Source organism: Dipteris shenzhenensis, chromosome 25 (assembly GCF_047967505.1).
Source record: "Dipteris shenzhenensis isolate YYH24624 ecotype China chromosome 25, Dip_SZ_1.0, whole genome shotgun sequence".
Lineage (NCBI taxonomy): Eukaryota > Viridiplantae > Streptophyta > Polypodiopsida > Gleicheniales > Dipteridaceae > Dipteris > Dipteris shenzhenensis.
The window spans coordinates 35,691,697-35,717,531 of record NC_141620.1 but is presented as its reverse complement, the minus strand read 5'-3'; the positions used below and the strand labels follow the sequence as shown (position 1 = coordinate 35,717,531).

The following is a 25,835-nucleotide window of genomic DNA, read 5'->3' as shown; positions in this document are numbered from 1 at the left end:
ATGGAAAGATTCGAGTATGCATGGATCTTAAAAAAGTCAATCCTGCCACCAAGCATGACCACTATCCCTTTCCTTTCATGAAACATGTTCTAGAAAGAGTAGCTTGAAAGGAAGCTTATAGCTTCTTGGATGGATTCTTAGGATACAATCATGTATCTATCACCCTGTAGGATCAACATAAAATTGCCTTCACAATCAAGTGGGGTGTGTATGTAGTGAAAGTAATGATATTTGGGCTTACCAATGCACCTGCCACATTCTAGCAATTGATGATCACCATCTTCAAGGAGTACCTAAGGGACTTTGTGAAAGTCTTCTTGGATGAGGTGTTCGTAAAGTTGACATGGGATGATCAGATACATAAAACTAGTCCTGGAGAGGTGCAGTTGTACTGTATATCCTTGAATCCCCTCAAGTGCCAATTTTGGGTCAAACACGGCGTGATTCTCAGTCACATAGTGTCCAAGAATGGCATCTCCAAACAAGATCAAGGTCATTCTAAAATTACCTCCCCCCACAAATGCTAAGGACGTGCAACGGTTTACAAGCCATATGGGCTACTACCAAAGGCTCATCCTGTTCACGTAGACATACTGACCATATGATGCTAGGTGGTAGCATTTTTTTTCCAGATGCAGAGCATTTCGTCAATTCTTGATGATGTTGAAGAATTTAATGAACCTGAGAGTCCGGATATAAGTGAACTGGTGAGCATTTGTTCTAGCAGGTCTGCCCTCATCCATGGACCTTGCAGATGGAGGTGATGATAGAGGGTGGTATGCACAGACACATAAGTGGTTCAATAGATTGGGGCTCCACATGGATAGATTGCCTCCCTTTTGCCAATTTCAAATGCCCGTTTCAATTCCCTCACAAATCCCTGGCCTTCACAAAGAGCAAGAAAAGAGGTGTAGAGTAATTTTATGGCTTGAAATCTCAGGACTTGAAATGCCTGCTCTTGTGAATGTCTTTGTAATCTCCATCAATTCCCCCCACATCTCCATGTCACCACCTTGGATGGCATGCACATAATTTGCCTCTTTATGGCTACACTCTATGGATTCCCTCGAGACATTGATGAAGGGCTAAGGATTTTCAGAGAATATTTTTCTCATGTTATTGGGGGGGGGGGGGGGTAAGATTAATTCTAGTCCTATATTTGTGCACAGTCTTTGGCCTCTCCATCATCACCCCCATTGGGATCCCAAAAATTTGTACGCAGCAAGCTGGGATGGCCTCTATGAATACAATAATGTATAGTGGTCTATCAGCAATTGGCAATACGCATTTGTACAAGTATCCTCTTTACAACTTTTGCTCAACGAGGCTCATAACCACTTAACAATGGCTGAGTGGTTATCCTCATTGCAGTGTAATCTTTTGGGCACTAAGGCTCCAAGGAATGTCAAAAATCCTTTAAAACCCTCAAGCTAGCTCTGGCCACAACACCGGTATTACGGGCCCCGGATTAGAATCTAATATTCCATGTTCACATAGATGCCTCCAATTTTTCTATCGAGTGTGTGTTAGCCCAACTAGGGGAGTACAACTTGGACTACCCGATCCTTACCTGGTGTACTTTGCTAGCTAGCAATCAAATGATGCCAAGGTTAATTACACAACAATAGAGAGGGAAGGCCAACATAGTTAAGAAGTTCAGGAATTACTTGTTAGCCAACAAGTTCATCTTTTTTGTTGATCATCATCAAGCATTGCTGTATTTGGTTAATACGCCGTGCGCATCACAAGGTGGATGCTAATCCTTCTGGAGTTCAACTTCATAGTTCGCAGTGCATAAGGGAAGGATCCACGTCCTAGCTGACCACCTCTCAAGGGTTACCAATGGGGAAGCTCCGACGGGAGTTGAGGATGATCTCCCAAATGCTCCCCTATTCCTCATTGACATAATTCTGAAATGGGTAGCCAAAATAGGTGACTACTTGGCAAACGGGTTGCCTCTAGATAAATCCCTCAAGAGGGACAGAGCCTACAAACTCCTCAAGGATGCCACACTATATGAGCTACTTACAGCCCAGCTATACCACATGGCAAGGATGGCATCATGCGCAGATGCGTGTGTGAGCACGAATACATTGACGTACTCAAAGAAGCACATTTTAGGATAGCAGGTGGTCACTCTGTCGCCGCTGACATTACAGCACATAAAGTGTTGCAGGCAAGCCTTTGGTGGCCGACTCTCTTTGGAGATGCAGCTGGGTTTATCAAGCAATGCGACCCTTGCCAAAGAGTGCAAGTCCCACATAAAGCGGACATGATTCCCTAACGGGAATATTAACCAATTAGCCCTTTGAGAAATGGGACATAGACTTTATTAGACTGATAACCCAACAACTAAAGGAACAGGGGCCAAATACATTATCTTAGCCATGGATTATTTCACCAAATGGGTGGACGGGTGAGCCACAAGAAAAGTCAATGCGTGATCCACAGCTAAGATTTTATATGAGCAAGTCATCACATGGTTTGGGTGTCCCTTAGAATTGTTTAGTGACCGAAGAACTCATTTCCTCAATGAAACTATAGCGATCATGAGTAGTGAATTTGTGATCATACATAGAAAGTCGGTGCCATACTACCCGAGGGCAAATGGCCTGGCTACAAGCTCAAACAAAACATGCTACAAGATTATAACTTGCATAGTCTCAGCCAATTGTATCGACTAGGAGCACAAGCTCATCATATCCTTGTGGGCCTACCGAACATCTTACAAAGTGGCCATGAATTGCATCCCCTTTAGCCTAGCCTTTGAGCTGGAAGCAGTTATCCCAATGGAATATCTAATGCCTAGCCTTCGCATTACAATCAAGGAAAGTCTCATTGAAAATGCCTTGGCGGAGCTCTTAATTGATCTCAAATGGCTAGACGAGACAAGATTACATGCAACCTATTGCCTCCGGGTGGAGAAGGTATGGCACAAAAAATGGCTTGACCGCAACCTCAAAAACAAGGACCTCAAGAAAGGAGATCTCACACTCCTCTATAGCATTCACAACACCAAATGTAAACTTAAATACAAGGGCATGGGTCCCTACTACATGGTGGAGATTACTCTACAAGGGGAATGCTGAATAGCTACCCTAGCTCGAATGGAAATGGACGGCTACCTTAACGGGAGCAAATTGAAAAGATACTATCGCCCCCTCACCCTGCAGACCCTCCAGGCCATCCATAGGAAGAAGGATCTTAAGGCTAAGGTAGCCTAGATGAAACGTCAAGCCATCAAAGAAGCCAAGGCATGTAATGCCATCAAACAATGTAAGTAAATGACCTTGCTTAAGGCAACACTTGAACATCCAGGACTAATTAATGAACTACCGATAGATCCAACTAGGTTATGTCCAATTTTAGGGCTCGAGCTTATGCATCCAGGTGCTTGTGGATCTGGGAGTGAAACATAACTTCATCTCTTGCGAAGTATGGGAAGCACTACAAGTACCCCTAAACCTTATTGTGGCTTCAATCCATAGCATCAACAGTCAACTCTTAAGCACATTAGGATATGTGGAATTAAAACTAATGGTTGTTCACCAGGAAGTAGAGATTTGTTTTTATGTTCTCCCCATAGAGGAGACCGACGAACAAATGATATTGGGAAGGACCTGGTGCTATGCCGTGAACTACAACATCGGCTGGAGGGCTAGAATAGCATCTCTCATGAATGGGGGGAAGACTATTGTAATTCCACTTTGTGAACTTCATCCCGCCCCCCCACAGTACCACCACTTGCCAGAGGCAAAGAATTTTTAAACGAAGGTGATTCCAAGGCTCCAGCGACCTCTAGCACTCCTAGCTAGCCCCAACCCTCGAAAGGAAGTCCATGCCTAGACAGCACAAAGTTCATAGTGAAAGCAAAGCTATGCTGCAAGCTACTCCGCCACCCCTACCATCCACCTAGAAATGTCGTGTGAACAACAAGTGCAAGAAGACATTCTTTGTGCACAATGCCACTTCAACAGAAGGCAACGGCCCCCGAAAGGACCAAAGTAGGGGAAGGGTCTTCGATCACTTCTTGACCTACACTGACATGGGCAACCCCATCTAAGAGAAGAGCTCGATGCCACCAACTGCCTCGATTTCCAGGGCCGAATTCACCATTCCAAGCACAATGGCCCCACAAGTGCTGGGTTGCCACAAAGCTCTTGAAAGCCCAGGGATACTACCAAGGCAAGTGGGCCGCTTGGGTCTAGAAAATTCTAATGGCACCGAATACATGACCCCAACTCACTGGGATTCAAAAGGTAGTAACGCAAGAACCTGTGTCGACTCTGGATGCAACTCCATAAGAATCTATCCTCAAGCCTATTGCGACGAACAGGCCCCCAAAGTGCCATGACTACACGAATAGTGCAACACAATGAACCTTCCTCTAGTCCAGTGCACATGCCATCATAGGATGCCTTACTCAATAGAGCACCCGCAGTGCTACTCGGACATAACCCACCTAGTATATCAAGGGTCGCGGTACCATAAGAACCTGTTTTTGCATCGATTACAACCACACAAGAACCCACATGCCTTACCTAAAAAGACTTGCATCAGAGTGAACACCACAGCACTAATACACCCACATGCCTAACCTCAAAAGAGTTCCATTAAAGTGAACACCACATGCCAATACACCCCTGACAACCAAGATGAGGCACAAACTACACATTTTCTACTTGGTTGATGACGTGGTATGCTGCCACTCGACATTCGTCTTGATTGCATTCCACATAATCATCAAGTCCAGGTCTAGGTGAGTCTGTATGGTAGGTATATCACCACCATGCACCAGGAGCTCACAAGTCCCTGGTATTCCAATGCACCCACTCACATTCACGATTAGCATTAGGTGAATATGGCCAGTACATATCTTGTGCATTATCTTCATGTTTTGCATCCTTGCATGCTGACCTCACAAGTCTATGCAACACCTAGTCCATCCACCTTGTTTTTCCCTTCACATGATGCCCTCAGCATCCACAGCCCCCTCCTTTTCTTTTTTTCCTTTTTTCCATTCTTCCCCGCTCTACCCTTTGTTCCTCTCTCTCCCTCTTTCTTCCCCACCCCCCCCCCTCTCTCACACACAAATTTTGGAAACTACTATCCCCACATCCATCACCTTTTAGCTATCCCTACGGTTGTCGCCTTTCTGCTATCCCCACGGCCATCATCTTCTTACTATCCCCACATTCATTGCCTTTCTGCTATCCCACTACCATCCCCTTTCTGCTATACCCATGGCTTTTTCCTTTCTGTTATCCCCACGGCCATCACCTTTATGTTATCTCTCTGACCATCGCCTTTCTGTTATCCCACCAACCATCACCATAGCTTCCATCTAGCCGACCGTCCCGCATTTTCTATACCCACGATTATGTTGGGGTAAAGGCACTGGCCACCCTATGTAAATAGTACTTCATGTTGTACTTTAATGTAGGACACTTAAGTACACTATGTACACATTTGTACTTAGATGTACTTAAGGGTTACTACCTTATCCATAATATATATATATGTGTGTACTTGGGGAGGTACCACTTACTCATTGTGATTATCCCCACTATTGTGAGTGCAGTGAGTCTCTCTACTCCCTACTCACTCCGATTCTCCGTTAACTGGTATCAGAGCCATACCCTGCAGGAGACTTCCTGCTTCTCCCTTCTCTCTTCCCGCGAGCTGCTACTGCTAGTTCGTGTGCTGGGGGAGTTCATTGCTGAGCTGAGAGAGCTGGAAGCCTACCCTGTGCAGGTCGTTTTTCACCTGAGCACCTCTACGGAGCTGCTCCGAGCTGCTCCAGGTCATTCCGGGTCTACCCAGAGCTGCTCCAGGCCATTCCGGGTCTGCCCAGAGCAAAAACGAGCTGCTGCGGGCTGATTTTCTGCTGCGCACTATTTCAGCACACCCTCAGGAGTTGCTGCTGCTGATTTTCTTCGACACAGAGCTGCTCTTGGAGCTCCCCATAGCAAAAACGAGCTGCTGTTTGCTGCCCAAGCTGCTCCTGGAGCTCCCCTGTAGCAAAACGACCTGCTGTAGCAGCACCCCGACCTCTTTCTGGAGCTCCCCTGCTACCGCTTGTACTAGAGCTGCTGCTGTAGCAAGTGCTGGAGCAGTCCTACCTTCTCCAGGAGCACCCCAGCCTGCTGCTTGTGCTGCCCGAGTCGCTACTGCTGATCTACTGATGCTGAGGATTGTTCATGCGAGCATCTTCTCTTGATTGTGGCCCTGCTCGTAAGCTACAGGTATCATACACAACGGTGTGAAGCCCACTGGCATAACCGTGGCTCATTTGCCATTTGAGCCAGGTACTCTGTATTACTTGCATTGTCATCTTTCATTCCTGCCATTTTCTTTTCCTTGTACCTTGTATTGTGAATATACACATACAGGTGCAGGTGTTCTACTTGTGGCAGGGCCTTTTACTCGCACTGAGGCTTATCTTATGCCGCAAACAGTGTCGAGACAGGTCTTATCACTTGGCCAGTGATTGTATGTCAGTGATGGCACTCAGTGTATGCATTGGGCAGTTCTATGCTAATTGATACTTGTGTCAGGGCTTATATTCGCATTGAGGCTTGCTTATGCCGCAAACAGTGTCGAGACAGGTCTTATCACTTGGCCAGTGATTGTATGTCAGTGTTGGCACTGAGTATATGCATTGGGCAGATCTGTGCTTGATACTTACAGTGTATGCTATGTTGGATGCAACCCAAATGGATATGTATTCAAATGCCTTGTGAGCAACAGTTGTTGATGACACTTACCGTGTTAATGCATGGGATATGCAGCCATTTTATGTGCTTATGATGCTATGATTCAGAGGGCTTTTGAGCCACTTCAACTCTAGACTGTATATTCAGCTGGGGGGGAAGTTACTGGTGTATTTGGAGGTCATTTGAAGGTCTAAAATCAGGGATTTCATCCAAAAATCAGAAAATTACATTTTTTTGACAGTCCGGGACTGTCAAACAGCCTGTTTTGACCTATTTTGACCATCAGAAAGCAAAATATTGCAGCTGTAAAATATTATATCAGTTCTGAAATTTTTCTAGAGTGATTATACGCAGTTGTATTGCATTTTCGCCACTGAAAACAGTAAAATCAGCTTGCTGTCCTGTTTCTGCAGCAAGTGGGAGAACAATATTCAGTTGGTTTTGTGCCACTGAAACAGTACAAAGTTCACTTTTGATCGTACTTCCGCTGCGGGAGAATTTTGTTGGAGTGACTAGTGCTCGCAGGGAGTCAGGCAGTTCCATCAAGGAACAAACTCTTATCACTTAACCATGAGTTCCAGCAGCGACGTGTCGTCCTTGTTCCAGATAAAGAAGCTCGAAGGAGCTAAAAATTACGACATATGGAGGACACAGTGCTACAATGTGTTGATGCAGAAGGACCAGTACAAACCTATAAAGGAGAAGGGTGTTAAGCCCTCCAACATTACTGATGAGCAGTGGGAGAAGATGGACGGCTTGGCCAGGTCGACCATTATGCTTACAGTTGTTGATTCACTGGTTGTAGGCATCAGGGATGAACCTACTGCGTGGGAGATGTGGCAACGTCTTGAGGATACTTATGCCAAGAAAAGTGCCACGGGAAAAGCTTACTGGCTAAAAAAGCTTGTTGGTCTTCAAATGAAGGAGGGGACAGCTATGTCCACTCATATTATTGAGTTTAACAGCATATTCAGCCAGGTGATCAACCAGGGGTTGAAGCTCGATGATGAGCTGAAAGCTACACTCATCCTATGTTCTCTACCTGAGTCATGGGACACATTCAGGACTTCTACCAGCAACTCAAAAACCATTCTGGTATATGCAGATGTGGAGAGTGCTCTTCTACAGGAAGAGATGAACAGAAAGAACAATGCTATTGGGAAGTCAAATGCTTTGAATGCACGCAGCAGGTCCAAAACACGTGGAAAAGACAAAGAAAGAGACAGGAGCAAGTCCCGCTCTAAGAGTGATCTTGTATGCAACTATTGTGGCAAGAAGGGACATATTGAGAAAAAGTGTTTTCAAAAGAAGAATGACCAGAGAGCCAAAGAAGGCAAGGCTCAAGGCAAGTCTAAGGGCAAAGAAAAAGAGGAGCTGAATGTTACTTATGTTAGTGACAGTGACAGTGGACATGAGATATGTTTCACCTCTTCACTGGAGGCTCATACACTTCATGCTGGTGATGGATCAGATATGTTTTCCTGGATTATAGATTCAGGTGCTTCCTTTCATGTGACATCCTACAGAGATCTGTTTGTCAGATATGCAGGAGGGCAGAAGGGAGTTGTCTTTCTTGGTGATAACCATGCATGTTCTATCATTGGTATAGGTGATGTCAGGCTTGTTCTTGAAAATGGCCAGCAGTTAATGCTTAAAGGGGTCAGGCATGTTCCTGAGGTGAAGAAGAACTTGATTTCCACAGGGTTGTTGGATGATGATGGTTATCTTACCACCTTTGGTAATCAGAAATGGAAAATCAGCAAAGGGGCAATGGCTATTGCCAGGGGTCCTAAGGTTGATACTTTGTACTCACTTCATGCTGGACATTGTCCGCATTCTGATGTAAATGCCACCGAGCTGCCAAAGATTTCATTGTGGCATAGCCGGCTTGGCCATATGAGTATTAAGGGAATGGAGCAATTGGCTCATTTTGGTTACTTGCCGAGTCTAAAATATTCAGATTTGCAGAAATGTGAATTTTGTCTCTACGGTCGTCAAGTACAAATACCTCATAAGAGAAGGTCAAATCAAAAATTACAGCTCTTGGAGCTAGTACATACAGATGTGTGTGAGATGCCTACACTCTCTTTAGGAGGTTCAAAGTACATACTGTCATTCATAGATGACGCCACCCGCAAAGTGTGGGTTTACACTCTCAGAAAGAAGAGTGATACGTTCAAGGCTTTCACTAAGTTTGTTGCACTGGTTGAAAATGAGACAGGCAAAAAACTGAAAGCCTTACGATCTGACAATGGTGGAGAGTACTTGTCCAAAGAATTTCAAGAATTCTGTGAGGCAAAGGGTATCCAAAGGGTGTTGTCTGCACCATATGATCCTCCACAGAATGGTACAGCTGAAAAAATGTTCAGGACCATTCAAGAGAAAGTCAGATCCATGTTGTCACATGCTGCATTGCCCCACACATTTTGGGCTGAAGCTGTAAAGACAGCTGTGCACCTTATTAACAGGTCACCAAACAAGAGACTATGTGGTGGTGTGCCTGAACAAGCATGGACGGGCAAGCCTCCGTCTTACAAACATCTACGGGTCTTTGGTTGTGTTGTGTATGTGCATGTACGCAAAGAGGACATTTGGTGAGATGGGCTACAGATTATGGGATCCCACAAACAGAAAACTTATACGCAGCAATGATGTCGTGTTTGATGAAACCATCATGTTCAAGGAGCCTGTTGTACAGCAGGAACCTTCAAAAGTAACTATTGATGATGACAGGCATCATGGGCAACACAGGAGGGCTGTAAATCAGCCATTACAGCAGCATAATCAGCCACTAAATGATGCTGCAGTAGGTCCAAATGGACAGCCAGACATGGCACATGATATCCAAATGGATGTACCACAGTTAGATGATCTTCCTGACATGCAAATGCAGCCAGAACAGGGTAATGAACAGGCTGGACAGCCACCTCATGATGATGATGGACATCAAGTTAGAAGGTCAACTAGACCATCACGGCAACCAGACAGATTCATTCCCGGCTTTGATTATTTGATGCTCACTGATTGTGGAGAGCCTTCATGCTACAGAGAGGCTAAGCAGAGGGCAGACAAGGTTCAATGGGATCTTGCTATGAAGTCTGAAATGGACAGTCTTCACAAAAATGGCACTTGGGAATTGGTACCCTTGCCTACAGGTAAGAAGGTACTTCCATGCAAATGGGTTTATCGACTTAAAGTCACACCTGGTGAAAAGCCAAGGCATAAAGCCAGACTGGTTGCCAAAGGGTTCAAGCAGGAATATGGTGTTGACTTTGAGGAGATATTCTCTCCCGTTGTCAAGATGACAACACTCAGAACTGTATTAGCATTGGTTGCACATGCAGATATGGATTTGGTCCAAATGGATGTCAAAACAGCATTTCTTCATGGTGATTTACATGAGGAAATTTTTATGCAGCAGCCAGAGGGTTTTACAGTGAAGGGCAAAGAGAAGCTTGTATGCAGACTGAAGAAAAGTCTTTATGGTCTAAAGCAGGCACCTAGGGAATGGTATCATAAGTTTGATACATTCATGCGAACCCAAAGTTACAGGAGAAGTGACATTGATCACTGCTTATATACCAAGAAAGCTTCAGATGGCAGTTTACTTATCCTCATTTTGTATGTGGATGATATGTTGATTGCTGGAAAATCTCATAAGGAGATGAATGCCTTGAAAAAGAGATTGCACCAGACCTTTGATATGAAGGATCTTGGTGATGCAAACCATATATTGGGTATGCGCATACTTCGGGATAGGGAAAAGCGGTTGCTATACTTATCTCAGAAGGAATACATTGGCAAGGTCTTGCAGAGATTTCACATGGAGGGGGGGAAGAGTATTGGTACTCCATTACCTCCTTATGTGAAAATCAGTGCTTTGGACAGCCCTCAGACAGATGCTGAAAGAGCTGAGATGTCAAAGATTCCGTATGCATCAGCTTGTGGCAGTCTCATGTATGCTATGGTTGCAACCAGGCCCGATATTGCGTTTGCAGTGGGAGTGGTTAGCAGATACATGGCTAAACCTGGCAAGAAGCATTGGAATGCAGTGAAAGGTGTCATGAGATACCTAAAGGGTACACAGGACTTGTGTATATGTTTCGGCAGTCAAGATGCCAAAGTGCAGGGTTATACAGACTCTGATTATGCCGGCCACCCTGATACCCGGAAGTCTACTACCGGCTATGTTTTCACTTTCACTGGAGGTGCAGTGTCGTGGGTATCTAGAATGCAGCAATGCGTTGCTTTGTCTACTACAGAAGCTGAATATATTGCAGCCACTGAGGCGTGCAAGGAAGCTATATGGCTATCTCGGCTAGTGACAGATTTGGGTTATCCATTGGAGATTCCATTGTTGCATTGTGACAGTCAGAGTGCCATACAGTTGGCACGTAATCCTGTTTTTCATGCAAAGACTAAGCACATAGATGTGAAATATCACTTTATCAGGGAGGTGCTTGAAAACAAGCAAATTAAGCTTGTTAAGGTGCATACAGATGATAATCCGGCAGATCTGTTAACCAAAGGGTTAGCTGCAGAGAGGTTTGCACACTGCAGATCTCTTATGGGTATTGGTTGAGGCCAATATTCTTTCTCTCCTTGAGGGCACACTGCCTTTAAGTGGGAGGTTGTTGGGGTAAAGGCACTGGCCACCCTATGTAAATAGTACTTCATGTTGTACTTTAATGTAGGACACTTAAGTACACTATGTACACATTTGTACTTAGATGTACTTAAGGGTTACTACCTTATCCATAATATATATATATGTGTGTACTTGGGGAGGTACCACTTACTCATTGTGATTATCCCCACTATTGTGAGTGCAGTGAGTCTCTCTACTCCCTACTCACTCCGATTCTCCGTTAGATTATCGCCTTTATGTTATCTCCATGGCCATCGCCTTCATGGTATCTCGCCAACCGTTTCCTTTCTGTTATCCCACCGAGCATCGCCATAGCTTCCATCCTACCGACCATTTCCATAGCTCCTATCCGCATGACCCCTCGCCTTATGCTATCCTCCTAACTGTAGGGATGCCAAAAACTATGAAATGCCCCCCTATCCCCTCGGGTTGTCGCCTTAGCAAAAATAGCAAAACTCTGTCAAATTTTTGCCAGACCTTCCGCAGCCCTCTGCCCTCCTGCATTCCACCTCTATTGAATGTCTTCAGCCGCCTCCTCCTCCATCAATTCTCTTCTCATGTAACCTTTTTTTCCATGGATCCCAAGAAGGAATTCTTTGAATTCGAGATAGAGATCGGCCTCCAGCCCCCAAATCCATAGCCCACCGGCCCCTCCAAATCCTAGAGTACAACCTCAGGGACAATCCAAAGGCCCTTTGACATTCCAACAAAGGACCTGCAAACGGAGGAAGAGATCTTGACACACAAGGCCACTCAAGATCCATCAACAGCAACTGTAACTACTCCCTCCAAAACATCTAGAAAGCATACTCCATCTCCAATGCAATGGCAGTACAAGATTGTGCAATCCTAGATGCACTCGCCACTTGGAGAAGCCTTGCTGTAGCTCATCTGATGCACCATCCACGTCTGATAGGCTTACGAGGGGCATGACTACACCCTCCACTACCACAATGCAATTGCGTATCAAGCCCTCAAGGAGCCAAAGGTGCAAGGCTCCCTACCACTAACAGGTCTTGGTGGATTCGTGGCAGCAGACCACCTCCCTTGTCACTTGGACATGAAACTGCTTGGGGAATTCTTTCTCCATGCCTACATCTCAAACACTAATGTCGACATCTTGCATGACACACCCTACTTCTACCACCTCAATGTGAATGTGGTGCATGTTACATGGCCAGATCTACAACTACAACTGAAAGAAGAGCAAGGGCCGCATCCACTTCTCAGAGTTGGAGAAATCGGCACGCGCGCTCCATTGGCTATAGACCACCAACAATCCATCTTGCCCAACATCCACACACGATTAGCCATGCCACAGGTCATGAGCTAGGCAAACTACTTCTACACCTAGATGCGGGAGGACCTCAAGACGCACGGCAAAATCCTCGACAACCCCATGCTTTGTATGCCAGTGCTCTACCATATGCTGTAGCAGCAACCGCCAATTGGATATGGACTAGCCGACAAAGTAGCCACAAGGCCCATGCCAATTGAAGAGATAGAGACAGTGGCCTTACCTAAGTGACCAAGGACAGAACCGAGTGCCACCCGCGTGCCAACCGTCCCGCTCAGCCACCCCTTGATAGCCAACTGCGCACCCAATACAAAGAACGATAGGTATGGGAATTCCTATGCAAGCAGCACTGAATTGAGCACCTAACTTCACTGGAAGATGCAACTCGAAGGCTCTCGCCTCCACATCTACAAAATTATGGAAGTTCGCCCCCTCACCCAATTCATTAATCAGTCCTTCAACGATTGGTGGTGGACCCATTTAAAGTGTACACGTGGTGGGTACATCTCGCTCCCGATGTGCCTATTCCTGTCATCAACTCCAACGCCAACCTTCAACCTTGGCGGCGTATTCCTTTTTTAAACAAGGAGAAATTTTGGCATTATTATCACAACGCACACATCGACCAATGAATCCACCCCCTTTACATGCCAAAAGACGCTGTTGGACCTTGGCCCACTTTCGCGAGCTCCAACAAAAGGACCCCAACATTCTTTAAAACTTCTTGAAGTACAATTTTCCGAAGGAAATGACTCAAGAGGGATTTTGAAGCCACCTCCAATCATTTTACTTCTGCCTCCAATCATTCAATGACATCTACGGCTCTGTTCCCAACCCCACGATCGTCGTAGTGGTGTACTTCAACCGTCTCATCCTCTTGCTCCTCCATGATCTCCCCGCTCACAATCAGGCCTAGGCAACTCAAAGAATCCCAAAATTTACATTGGCTAGTCAGTTCCCAGAGAGAAGTGTTGCATCAATTTTAATGCAGTGAATGCATTGGGTTGCTACCCCAGTGCACAATGAATTAATAATCCGTCGGGCTATCATTGACTATTTTGGGGTAATGTTGACTCTGCCAAGATAACGTTGACTTTGCTGCCGGGCATCCTAGTATTAGAGAATTTCATAGTATCATTTACAATTCTCTACTTCTGTACTTCATTAAGTTCATGTACACTACCCTCCCTCTTGTGCTTGTCTCATGCCCATTGTTATCTTTTCTTTGTAGCCTCATAACTCCTTATAATGATGTCTTAGTGTGCTGCATCATTACATCTTTCTATATCATATTGCATTAATTCACCACTTTGGTTGGTCAGTGTACAATCTGCAAACACGCAATTAATTGCAAGCTGCAACTAAGTAATGCTTTGGATGACAAACAACATCAACCAAGAATACATGCATGATTTTGCATTAGACACACTATCCATAATGCCAAGTCTAAGAAGAAAAGAATATGTAAGCAGTAGCATAAAGTCTGTTGATTGCGCAACTTGTTGCATAGATAGTGTTGCTAATTTGAAATCTATTGCATTGGCCAAACTATGTCAACAAATTATTGCAAACAAGAGTATGAGAGTGTGGGGAACATGGTGTATGATCAATCAAAGTAAAGATATCTATGTGAAATAGTAGAAGAAACAAAAGTACTCACATCTTGCAGGTTTCCAAGATTGACAAGGACGTCACAGACTTGCAATATGTTGGACACCTGCTTCCAAAGCTACATCCCTACTTCAAGACTATAGAGAAGTTACAACCTTGCTTACCAAGTCTTCAATAAGGTTTCTTCAGAGGAAACACTTCTTTCTATGTGTGTGTGTGGACATCAAGCCATGCTTTCATTCTACTCATCACTCATGAGGCCTTTTGTCTTGATCATAGACCTATCTTAGAAGGTCCATGACATGTTTGTGGGTATGACCTCAATAGAGATGTAGGAGCTCATGAGATGGAAATGCAACCCAGTGTTATACTACCCATTTCCTGGTGGATGAGGAGAATGGGGTTGGGGGGGGGCCACTTAGCATCCCAACTAGCCATTCGGAACTATTTGTGTTTGTGATGGGGGAGAGAGAGAGAGGGGGATTGGGTTGGGTTGTAAATCTTGACGATTGGGTTGTGAATCCTGACAATGGATAGGGAAGGAGGAAGAATGTGCCTTTTTTTTTTTTTGAGAGAGAGAGAGAGAGAGAGAGGAAGTGGGGTTGTAACTACCAAATGTTCAAATTTTATAAAGAGAGGGAGAGAGAAACAATCCATGTGGGAGTGGATTGTAACTGGCCTTCGAAATCAGCTTGCCTCTAAACAAATAGAAAATGTGCTAAGCAAAGGTGCTTGTAAGCATTGTCCATGGACATGATATTTTGAGAGGGTTAACATGCTTCAATCCCTATATATTCTCATGTATTTTTTGGAGACCTTGCATGTTGCAGTTCTTGGCTACTATCTTGCTCATTGGATTTCCTTAAGCTTGGATGTTTGTATCTTGTGGGATGAAATTGGGAGGGACTTCCTGAGGGGGTTTCATACATAAGAGATACTTTAATCATCTCAAAATTTATAGAAGCTCACACATCTATTTTAAACATTTTCAAGTTTGCTTTTATGGGAAAGTATAAGAAATGTGTAGTGAAGCTGCTAACACCCAGCATCTTGTCCATGCTTATAATTTGATTCTAGAAGTAGGATGGACACGATGCATTACACAAGCTGAGACGTTACTATTAGAGTCAAAGGATTAAGGAGGCAACACAAACTATGCATATTGCATAGTACATGATAATTGTATCACTATTACAACATTTATATAAAAATCGTTTCTGAAATTATGTTTCTTCCTGTGTGCAGCATATTCTCTATGAGCATGGACCTATAAAGAAATAAGAGTGTATAGGTTATAAAATTTCAAGATAGGGTTTTTTTTTAATACCCCCTGATCGCACGTGCTATATGGGTTTTTTAGATAGTGGCCCCTCAAATGGGGAACTTATCCCTAGAAACCTAGGATTGGAGCACCAATGTGTACACAGCTCAATTTGAGCATGATCTATTTTACGGTGAGGAGTCTATCTCCATTTTGGATTTTGTTGTCAAGCAAAAGGAAAAGGCTTAGTGAATGACAAGGCATGGGAATGAATGAGCATCATATGTGTTCTTATGTATTTGGGACTTCATCATATATCACTTTAATAGAATTTAGCCTCTTTCTCTTTCCATATCTTCTACAGGAGTTATATATGTGTGATTTTTCAATGAGCATGTCAATTTTTTATTATTTTAGAGAAATATGACACATGCATGCCACACTCTTTGCATGAATGCTAACTGGATTTACAACTCAACCATACAATTACTTTTCACTTTGTTGGTTAGCACGACTAGATATGCTAATTAGTAGTACTAGCTATGGTAATTAACACTATCGACTATGCTAAGTAGAACTACTAACTATGCTAATTAGCACTATTGACCATGCTAATGAGCACCATGGACTATGCTATATAGACTATTACTAAATATGCTAGTTGGCACTGTTGACTATGCTAATTAGCACTACTAGCTATGCTAATTATAGGTAGGTACTAGCTGGCATCTCATTCTACCTTATAGGCATGATATTTGTGCAATGAGAGTTTTGGAAATCCATTTGGCTTATCTTTGCAAATCCAGTTGGTACTAGTTGACAGGCCTAGTTGGCAGTGTTAACTAGTTAATAGTCCTGGCAATGTTAGATAACAATGCTAGTTGATAGTGCTAGCTAGCATACTAGCTAACAGTGCTACTTAGCATGCTAGTTAACTTCAACAGTGCTAGCTAGTAAACAATACTAGGTGACAGTGTTTGCATACTTGAGAGTGCTAGTTGGCATTGTTACACGGCACTGCTACATCAAAGTTGACATTGCTACATGGCAGTGCTACATCAAAGTGCTAGATAACCATAGTAGTTTAGAGTACTAGTTTAATAGTACAGTGTTACATGACAATGGTAGTTGACAATGCTAACTGACAATGCTAGATGAAAGTACTTATCAAAGGGTCATTCGTTAGGATGATTTTTTGCATAATGACATTATTCAATTAAAGGAAAGTTTGTTAGACTAAAGATAATGCTTTTGATTTGGACACATATCAAAGTAATATTGCAATTCAACACTCTCAAATTTGTTATTTTATTTCTATGATGACAACAGCAATCTCTTGTAATATTTGCAATATATTCCATTCATAATCACATTTTCAAGGCAACCTCATGTCATGACAAAGATGATAATTTCTTCTTGGATTCCTCTAGAGTGAAGGTTACAAAAAATATATGCTTTCGTAAATGGAATCTATATCGTTACATGGCATTTGAATCTTTAGTGAGTATATTTTTCCACCACTTTAACATTCAATCAGGCTCAATGGGAAATTTCTTGCATTGCAATGGCCTTCATTGATGAAATTTTAGATCTGTCCCAATACTCTTTTGACAAAAAACAAACGTATGGAAAAAGGTAATAGGATATGGTAAAAGTGTATTGGGAAATATTTATAATTTTATTGAATGCCAATGTTCTACAATGTTGGGTGACTATTGCTTCATGTATGGCTGCTATAGTCCACCAAATCTAAAATGGAGGAGGCAAAGTAAAGTAGAACAAAATTAGCCTAAAAACATGTATTTTCACTTTAACTGTTACATTTCATAAATCGGACGGCATGCTATTGTAGATTGCTCATAGGTGTCTGGACTTGATGTTCTAGAACACGAACTACTTCCCTTTGCTTTGGTGGATGGACACTGATATAGCATAACCATGCAGGTTAGCAGTAGTGACCTAGAGGGGTGTGTGAGGGTAGGTTAGCTGCAAGGGTTGATGGTTCAAATCTCCAAGCGGCTGTTGTCTTCAACAGCTATTTTTCTAACCTGTCAGACAGTTCTATATGCATGTTATTATTAGCATTCTAAAGTCATTGTGTACACAGATGTTGTGCAAGCTATTGCTCCGGAATACAGTATTCTTCAGCGTTCTATTATTCCTGCATATCTATATTTTGTTCTCGCGGATGTTACGCATATCGTTTGTCTATTGTTTCCCATAGTATTTGATGCCACACATTGGCAATCACGATGCGCATTCTTACCATCATGCAAGGAATTCGTGATTGGGCAATTGAGCACTCATGTCATCCGCTCCTTACCGTCTTTGCAAAGGCACTTAACATGGAGGTTTCCACACAGTCGCACTCACTCCAGAAGAGATTCAGAAGGAGATTGTTGTGGTGAGGAGGCACATCTGTGGATTTCAAGATGAACTCCATCGGATGCAATTAACCCCCAGCATCCTGCTTATGGTTGAGCGAGTGCAGAAATTCTAGTGAAGAACCTCATCTGGTGGTCATGGTAGTGCATTTTGCAGTTGTTGGCTTCCCAGTAGGCATGCATGCGCGCACACTCGAAAGGACCTCCTGATCCCTTGACACTGACAATGCGGGTGCGGCGACACAATAGTGATCCTGAGCATGGAGATGACAGTCCACAAGAAGCTCCGGGAGGGGTCAATTGGCATTAGAGTCCACCTACACAGTCAGTTTCACCGCCAAAGCTACGGGTACAGGTCTTGATTGATGCACACCGAGTGCTGAGTGCATCTTCGTCACGCCAACTGCGATTTCAGTGGCTTCTAGCAATCTCTTTGGTCAAGGAAGGCCGTCGAGAGGAGTACCAAACGTTGGCAGCGCTGTGATGGCTACGGCAGGTAACGTCAAGTATGCCAAGTTTTTGGGGGGGAAAGTCGGACGACCCCAATGCGCATGTTCGGATGTTCAAAAAGGTATATGGGAACAACAATCCGGGAGTGGTGGTATCGCTCCAACAAGAGGCAATTTTTGAGTCAACCTTATCAGGTAAGGCAGCATGCTGGTTAGCAGAGTATGCAATGAACCATTTCACCACATATGATGCAGCTTGCGATGCACTCTTGAGGCAGTTTCATCAAGAAAAAATGATTCCGCAACTCTGAAGAGATTGCATAGCTTGGAGCAAGGTGATCAGGATGTGGAAGGTTATGCGTCCAAATTCAATTTACTCTTGCAACGCGTGCATGTGGCTCAAAGCCTTGCTCAAGGGGTACTCAATGACTACTTCATTTCGGGGCTGTCACGGGATCTACGGATACACATTGTTGATGATGATCCATTGGTGTGCCCGGAGATTAGCATAATCACCCGTGCTGGTACCAAGCTATGAGGATCGACTCCCAAGAACAGTGACAAGATGCTGGATTGGTTAGCTCAGGAACATGTGCGACGCCAAGTCTGTGAGTTGGTGATGAAGGAGCCACCATTGATGTCTCTACCAGAGTCCACAACGACACCCGGTGAGGTACAAAAGGTGCAGTTTGCGGAACAAATTGTTCACTCAGAGGCGGAGACTCAAGCCAAGTTCAAATTACACTTACCAAGAAATGGTACGATGGTAGTCGAAGCAACTCTGTTGTTGGTCGCTAACCAAGCCAAGAGGCAGGCGAATTCTCTGCAAAGGGAGCCGGGGTTGGAGTGCATTTTGGAGGCTCCTATCCAAATTTCATTGGGCCGATTGCTTAATCTGGTTTCGGGATTCCACCAGCAATTGTTGCATTCCCTGCACACAGAGTCTGAAGCAAAAGACGTGGAGCTATGTCAAGCTGATTCGTGCCCAGTTCCGATAGTCCCTTTGACCGACATGAGAATTTCGATGATTTCCGTAAAGGCACAAGTTCGGACTTTTGCTTAGGTGCTAGTAGATGTGGATTTGTGTTGAGTACCACAAGCTGAATGCTACCACATTTCCTAATCCATTTCCCTTGCCCTATATGGATTCTATGCTCGATGAAGTGGCAGGGCATGAGGTGTACTCCTTGGAAGGATATAGCAGGTACAACCAAATCCAAATGGCTCCGGAAGACCAACCCAAAACAGCATTTATCACATCTTGGGGGTCTATGTCTGCATAGTTATGTGGTTCGGATTGCGGAATGCTCCCTCGACCTTTCAACGGGCAATGCAGGAGATCTTTGGGTCCTATTTGATAGATTTCATGAGGATTTTCCTGGATGACCATAGTGGAAATGTTTCCAACGATGCAGGGAAGTCTCCTTCAATCTGAATCCGATGAAGTCTGCATTTGCAGTCCGTAGCAGCCGACTCCTAGGGCATGTGATTTCGACGGAAGGAATTGCGGTGGATCTGGATAAAGTGGCAGTAATTATGCAAGCCCGAGCACCAACAACGCCTAAGGAATGCTTGCGGTTCTTGGGCCAAATTCATTGGCATGGCAAACATTTGTGGTTCCTGACTCACATGGCGATTCCCTTGAATGCATTGGCACATGTGGAACTAAAGGCATTCGTGTGGACCACACAGTGCGACCAAGCATACTGGCAGCTGAAGATTCAGCTTTCTAGAGCACCAGTGTTGTTGTCTCTGGATTTTGGGAGAAAAATTTTTATGTGTTCGTGGATGCCTCAGATAGAGCTATTGGGAGCATCTTGATGCAGGAAGATGCGAATAAGTGGTATCACCCAGTCTACTACACAAGCCGACGGCTCTCAACGGCCGAAAAGAATTATTTCGTCACGGAGCGGGAAGGACTGGGCATGATCTATTCTATCAATAAATTTTGGCATTATTTGTTGGGCCAACCGTTTGTCTTCCATGTTGATCATTCCGCATTATTATATTTGGTGAAGCAACAAAGTCTTATGGGCCAATTGGCACGATGGGTGTTGCTCTTGCAAGAATACGATTTTGATGTGATTCATCACCCGGGCTTGCAGCATACAGTTGCAGATTACCTTTCCCAATTGGAGTCTGGGGAGCTGCTAATGGAAGTGGAGGACGAGTTTCCTGATGCAGAGCTGGCAGCGATTTTTCGAGCGATCCGATCATGGCAGAGGCTGAAGTCTCATCCCAGAAGGATCATGGTCATGGTATGATGAGATGGTATCATTCCTATCTACTGGCATCATGCCCAAGTACATGAGTCGAGATTAGAGGAAACGCTTGGCATTGCGGAGCCAATCCTTTGAAGTAGTCCTGGGACAATTGTACCTACGACATCTAACTGAGGCACTGTTGCCATGTGTTCCACCTCATGAGCAAGAAGCACTGCTAATGGAAGCCCATTGTGGGGTTTCGGGTGGCCATTTTGCGAGCGAAGTCACCACCACAAAGAAAGTTCTACAAGTAGGGTTATGGTGGTCGACCATACAGAAGGATGCTCGATGGTTTGCAAAAAGTTGCGACCTTTGCCAATGGTTGGGACAACCCACTGATTGAGACCGCATGCCACTTAATCCCATCTTGCCTCTGGAACCATTTCAGAAATGGGGCTTGTATTTCATGGGTCCATTCAAGCTCGCAACTACCCACACACGGAATTGCTACACTCTGGTAGCCACACTGATTATTGCACCAAATGGGTGGAAGCTTGGGCCTTGTAGGACAACACCGCAAAATTGGTTGCAAGGTGTCTATACCGCGATGTGTTCACTCGGTTCAGGTGTCCAATTGAGATTGTCAGTGAGACAGGGGGACTCATTTTGTCAACAAAGTCATCAAGCGGATGAATGCTTTTTATATGGTGATTCATAAGAAGTCTTCCCCCTATTATCCGCAAGCGAATGGACTGGCCGAGTCTACCAATCATACGTTCAAGAGGATCATATCACTACTAGTGAATGAGCACCGCACGGATTGGGATGAGATTGTTGGCTTAAATCGCCCATGACGAGAGCTGCGATAACGCAGGTTACTTAAGAAGTCTAAGAGATCTTGTCGTGCTTTTATCATATGTCTTAAAAGTCTTTCACTCTCTGCTATCTTGAGAGTCTCCTCCCTCTCTGCGTGCCTTTGTGCATCAAATTCCTCTCTCTCCATGTGTGTCAAAGGAGAGCCTTGTCGAATTCTGGCCTCTCTCTGTGCTCCTTGGTCAGCAATTCATTCTTTGAGATTGTTAATTCCGAACTCCACGTCTTCGACAATGCCAAGGACATCCATGGGTGGGGAGATGATAAAGAAAGGGATATGGACTACGATGCAAGAAAGAAGAGAGTGTCTGTGGAAGGACTAGGATGCCCTTCTTCTTTCCTTTTGCTATCAAGTGACCGTTATTTTTCATATCCTCAACAAAGCATCCATGAGGATTAAATCTTAATGAGAAGCACTAGGATGGATGAAAGAAGAGAGTGTTTGTGGAAGAACTAGGATAGTGCACTATGGGCGTATCGCACATCATTCAAGGTGGCCACAAGGTTGACTCCCTTTAAATTGGCATTTGGACTGGAAGCAATCACGCCGATCGAGCATATTGTTCCGAGTCTGAGGATTGTGGTGGAGAATGGAGATATCTACAAGGAACAACCCTTAAATTCTAGAATAACCTACCTATTTCTTGCTTTTTGTGTGGTCTCTTCTCTCATACAGTGAAAAATTGTCCATTGAAGAGGAATAAACCAAAACTCCCTAAGGAAACTACTCTTACTTCTCGACCTCCCAAAACAAGGTGGATTGGGAAAGCCAACAAATCATTCTCTAATCCTGGAGCTAGCTCCGAAATACTTGAACCTAACAAGATTGTCCAACTAGCTTGTTAGGACAACTTCCCCTAACTCTTTTGAAACAAAAAATGCCTTTGAGGCACTAATTGATCAAGAAACTCATGAGCAATGGGTATAAGAAAATGACATGGATGAGGATGAGGTAAAACTTGAGTAGCTAAAGGCCTTTGAGAATGAAATAAATCAATAATTTAGGACTTAATTATGAGTGACATTGAAGTTGATGAATTTGAGGAAGAACTCCCACCCCTACTGGAGTTGTTGAGAAAAACTTTACTCTCAAAGGAAATGCTCAAGCCAATGTGCATAATAAGAGAAGATTGTCACAAGTGACTCAGTCACAGAATTTCCCTCTTAAAAGCCCTACCCCCAAGGCTAAAAAGGGAAAAAATAAAGATGGTAAATAAGCCAATTTCCTTCCTCACGCTTAATGTGGTCTCTTGACCCCCTTAGAGGTCAAGAATTATCAAGTTGGATGAGATCTAAATCTCTCTCTCCAACTTTTATAGCTTTACAAGAAGTTAAGATAGCACATGATATTCTAGTTCAAAGGCAAATGTGGCACAACTTTGGGTGTCTTGTCTCATTACAAGGATGGAATCACCAACTTTCAACAAGATAGAGAAAGCAAATGGATTTCAATTAAGTGCAAAATGAAAAACGTTTCTTTTACTATTGCTTGATTTTATGAGCCTCCTCGGATCCTCTCCACAAATTGGGGGGGAACTTTATTCTTGTTGGTGACTTTAATATGGTTGAACTTCTAGATGATAGGTGGTTGAATATTTATTCTTGTTGGTGACTTTAATATGGTTGAACTTCTAGATGATAGGTGGTTGAATGAAAGGTCTACAAATTTGGGAAGAGCTCAAAGAGACCACCGGGTCACTTTTCAACCCGTATTCGGTTGTGAACAAGATTTTCTTTTAACTTTAATTGCCGTAAAAGAACCCAAGCTTGACGCACTTTCCAAGTTCGGAAAGTACGGTAAATGAACGGACGAAATTTCCGTCGTTGCATGTCAACTATCCTGGCTATAAATAGCAACCTCATCAATTTCGTGATCTGATCTTCGTCGATAAAATCATCCATGCTCTCAACTTCGTAATCTGATCCTATTCCAATATAATTTCCGTCGTTGCACGTCCCGCCATCCCGCTATAAGTAGGGACCTCATCCCTGCTCAGTTCCGTCATCTGATCCTGCACATCCTATCAGCTTCGTCTTCGCCTTCGCCGTCGTCCCAGCCCATCCCCCACCTCTTTCCATGGCTGATTCCGGCGAGCACCGTGACCGTGGCCTCTTCGGTTCGCACAAGAAGCACAGCCATGGCGACGTTGTCTTTCAGACCACTGAGGTTCAAAGCTCCTCCACCTTTGTCGACGGCAAGGCCTATGACGCCAAGGTCGAGATTAAGCAACATGCCCACAAGGAGCACCTCGCCGCGGCCGGTGCTATCCTCGGCGGAGCCGCCGCTCTGGTATCTCTCTGCTGTTTCGGATCTAAGTCTTCTATTTCGGTTGCTGTAGTTTTTACTGCTGTCGGGCTTGTTTTGAAATGGACGGAATTACTGGGTTTTGGACGGGCATTTTATCACATTAGAAAGTAATTTTGAGGTGCCGGCTGCTTGTATTTTCAGCTATTATTGATGTTCGCTACGGCTTGCAATGGGCGAGCTGTCTTCTGTGATGATATATCAAATTTCCAAGCAGAAAGTTTTGTTTTGGAGTCTACGAGGAGAGTTTGAGGCTGAGGGACTCGAAGGTCTTTGTTTTGCTATGCATTTTGATCTGTTACGCGACTCCTCATATTCATCTGCTCTTGTGACAGTATGAAAAACATCAGGCCAAGAAAGACCCTGAGAATGCTCACCACCACCGCATCGGAGAAGCTGTTGCGGGAGCAATAGCGGTTGGATCTGGAGCTTATGCCTTGCACGAACGCCATGACAAGAAAGATGCGGAGAAGGAAGCCAAACATCACTTCCACCACCACTAGATCGTATACAGATCAGATTTGGCAACGAATGTTCATCTTCCGAAGCCTGTAACTTTGCACTGGAGTGTCTTTAGTTTTACTATCCCGTAAGATTGAGAAGCTTTCCCAGATATTTTCTAGCAGAACTGGCTTAACTTTATAATATAGAAGATTATAATTCGGCTATGCTGATGTGGTTTGAGTTTTCAGTTACATCGTAGAGAAGTACTCTCCTCTCTCCTTGCCCACGACGCACTCTTATGTAACGAATTATCATCTTTTAGCCCTCCTTTAGCACTAGTTTAACATGATATAAAAGTGTCCTTTTGAGGTTTTGGCAAAAAAAATCACAACTTCTGTACATGTGTTTTTTGGTGATTTCCTCTCTGGAGCTTAAGGTAGACTCATAGGACTATTATCTAAAAATATAAGGAGCACAAAAAACTATTGCGTGTGATTATAAAATGCTCACAAATGTATGGTAACACGGTCGTTCACCTATACAGTAATTAGATTTGCAACTTTATCTAGTATGCCTAAAAATAAAATTGATTTCATAAATAAACAAGTGTGTAAAAGTATATCAAACACCTAAGAGTGACAAAACTTTGTTTAAAAATCATTTTGGCAAGATTAATTTATCAATTAACAAGAGAAGTTAGCCTAGCAAGTTGCATTATAAGTCGCATCTCATAAATAAACATCTTTTTATACTACACATAATAGCCACAAAGCGTCATATCTTAACTATAACAATATTATATCATAAGGTAAAGTTACCACATCACAATAAAGTCTACAACTAAAATAGATTAAGTGCTCCTAATATCAACTACCAAAACAAGTTTCGCATTAAATCTCACTTTTATAGTTTTGAATTATCATGTATGTAAGTGTTATGCATATAACTTTTTTTAGCTAGTATCACTCATTCATGATTAGAGGCACTCTATAAGTATAATTTTAAGTGTATTAAGGTTCTTATGATATTATTTAACCCGTCTATCTTGATTTTAGCGTGAATTACAGCATAAGGAGCAATCAATATACGATTTGAATTTGGTATTCGACATGACATTAGGTCCCCTAAAAACTCATGCTACTCCCATAATATCCTATTGAAAACATGTACTAAGTATGCTTGAGTTTGGAACTTGTTAGACATGTCAAAGAATTTGTAAAAGATCAATTTTTCCCTTGCCATCAGCATTCACTAAAATTACATTTAAGGCCATAGATCATAATGAATATGATTATCTAGCTCCGAGGACATATAAACATATGTGTTATAGTTATCCTTAGACTCAGGACTTAAAAACTCTAAGAAAACTCATTCTAAGAAGAAGTATGGCCGTTTTATCTAAAACTTGAGAAAATAGCTTGAAATCTCGGGTTAGGTTGACCTTAAAACTTTAGGTAGAACTCAAAGTAATAGGTGCAAGTTCTAACCCATAATAATTCCAAGTTTTTTTCAGCATATAAGCTATTATGGAAAATAATTAAAACCCCAAAATACCTTATTGATGCTTTTAAATAATTCTAGGAAGTTGCTAAATTGATAGGACATAAAAGTGTCCTAAGACATTTTTATATCCTTCTACCAAA

At 43.4% G+C, this 25,835-nt stretch overlaps 1 protein-coding gene across 1 annotated transcript; it reads left to right on the top strand.

Moving 5' to 3' along the window:
- Positions 1 to 23,495: 23,495 nt before the first annotated feature.
- On the top strand, positions 23,496 to 24,271 carry LOC147885814 (uncharacterized). The gene is made up of 2 exons (XM_087396857.1): positions 23,496 to 23,733; positions 24,084 to 24,271. The coding sequence occupies exons 1-2, from the start codon at positions 23,521 to 23,523 to the stop codon at positions 24,249 to 24,251; spliced, it is 381 nt and encodes a 126-aa protein (XP_087252983.1). The 5' UTR covers positions 23,496 to 23,520; the 3' UTR covers positions 24,252 to 24,271.
- The last annotated feature ends 1,564 nt before the right edge of the window (positions 24,272 to 25,835 follow it).

Bases quoted from the DNA above. Each gene is read 5' to 3' on its own strand.
- LOC147885814 (XM_087396857.1), top strand. From the start codon at position 23,521: ATGGCTGATTCCGGCGAGCACCGTGACCGTGGCCTCTTCGGTTCGCAC. The intron at 23,734-24,083 runs GTATCTCTCTGC...CTCTTGTGACAG, and splicing joins TCGGCGGAGCCGCCGCTCTG to TATGAAAAACATCAGGCCAA.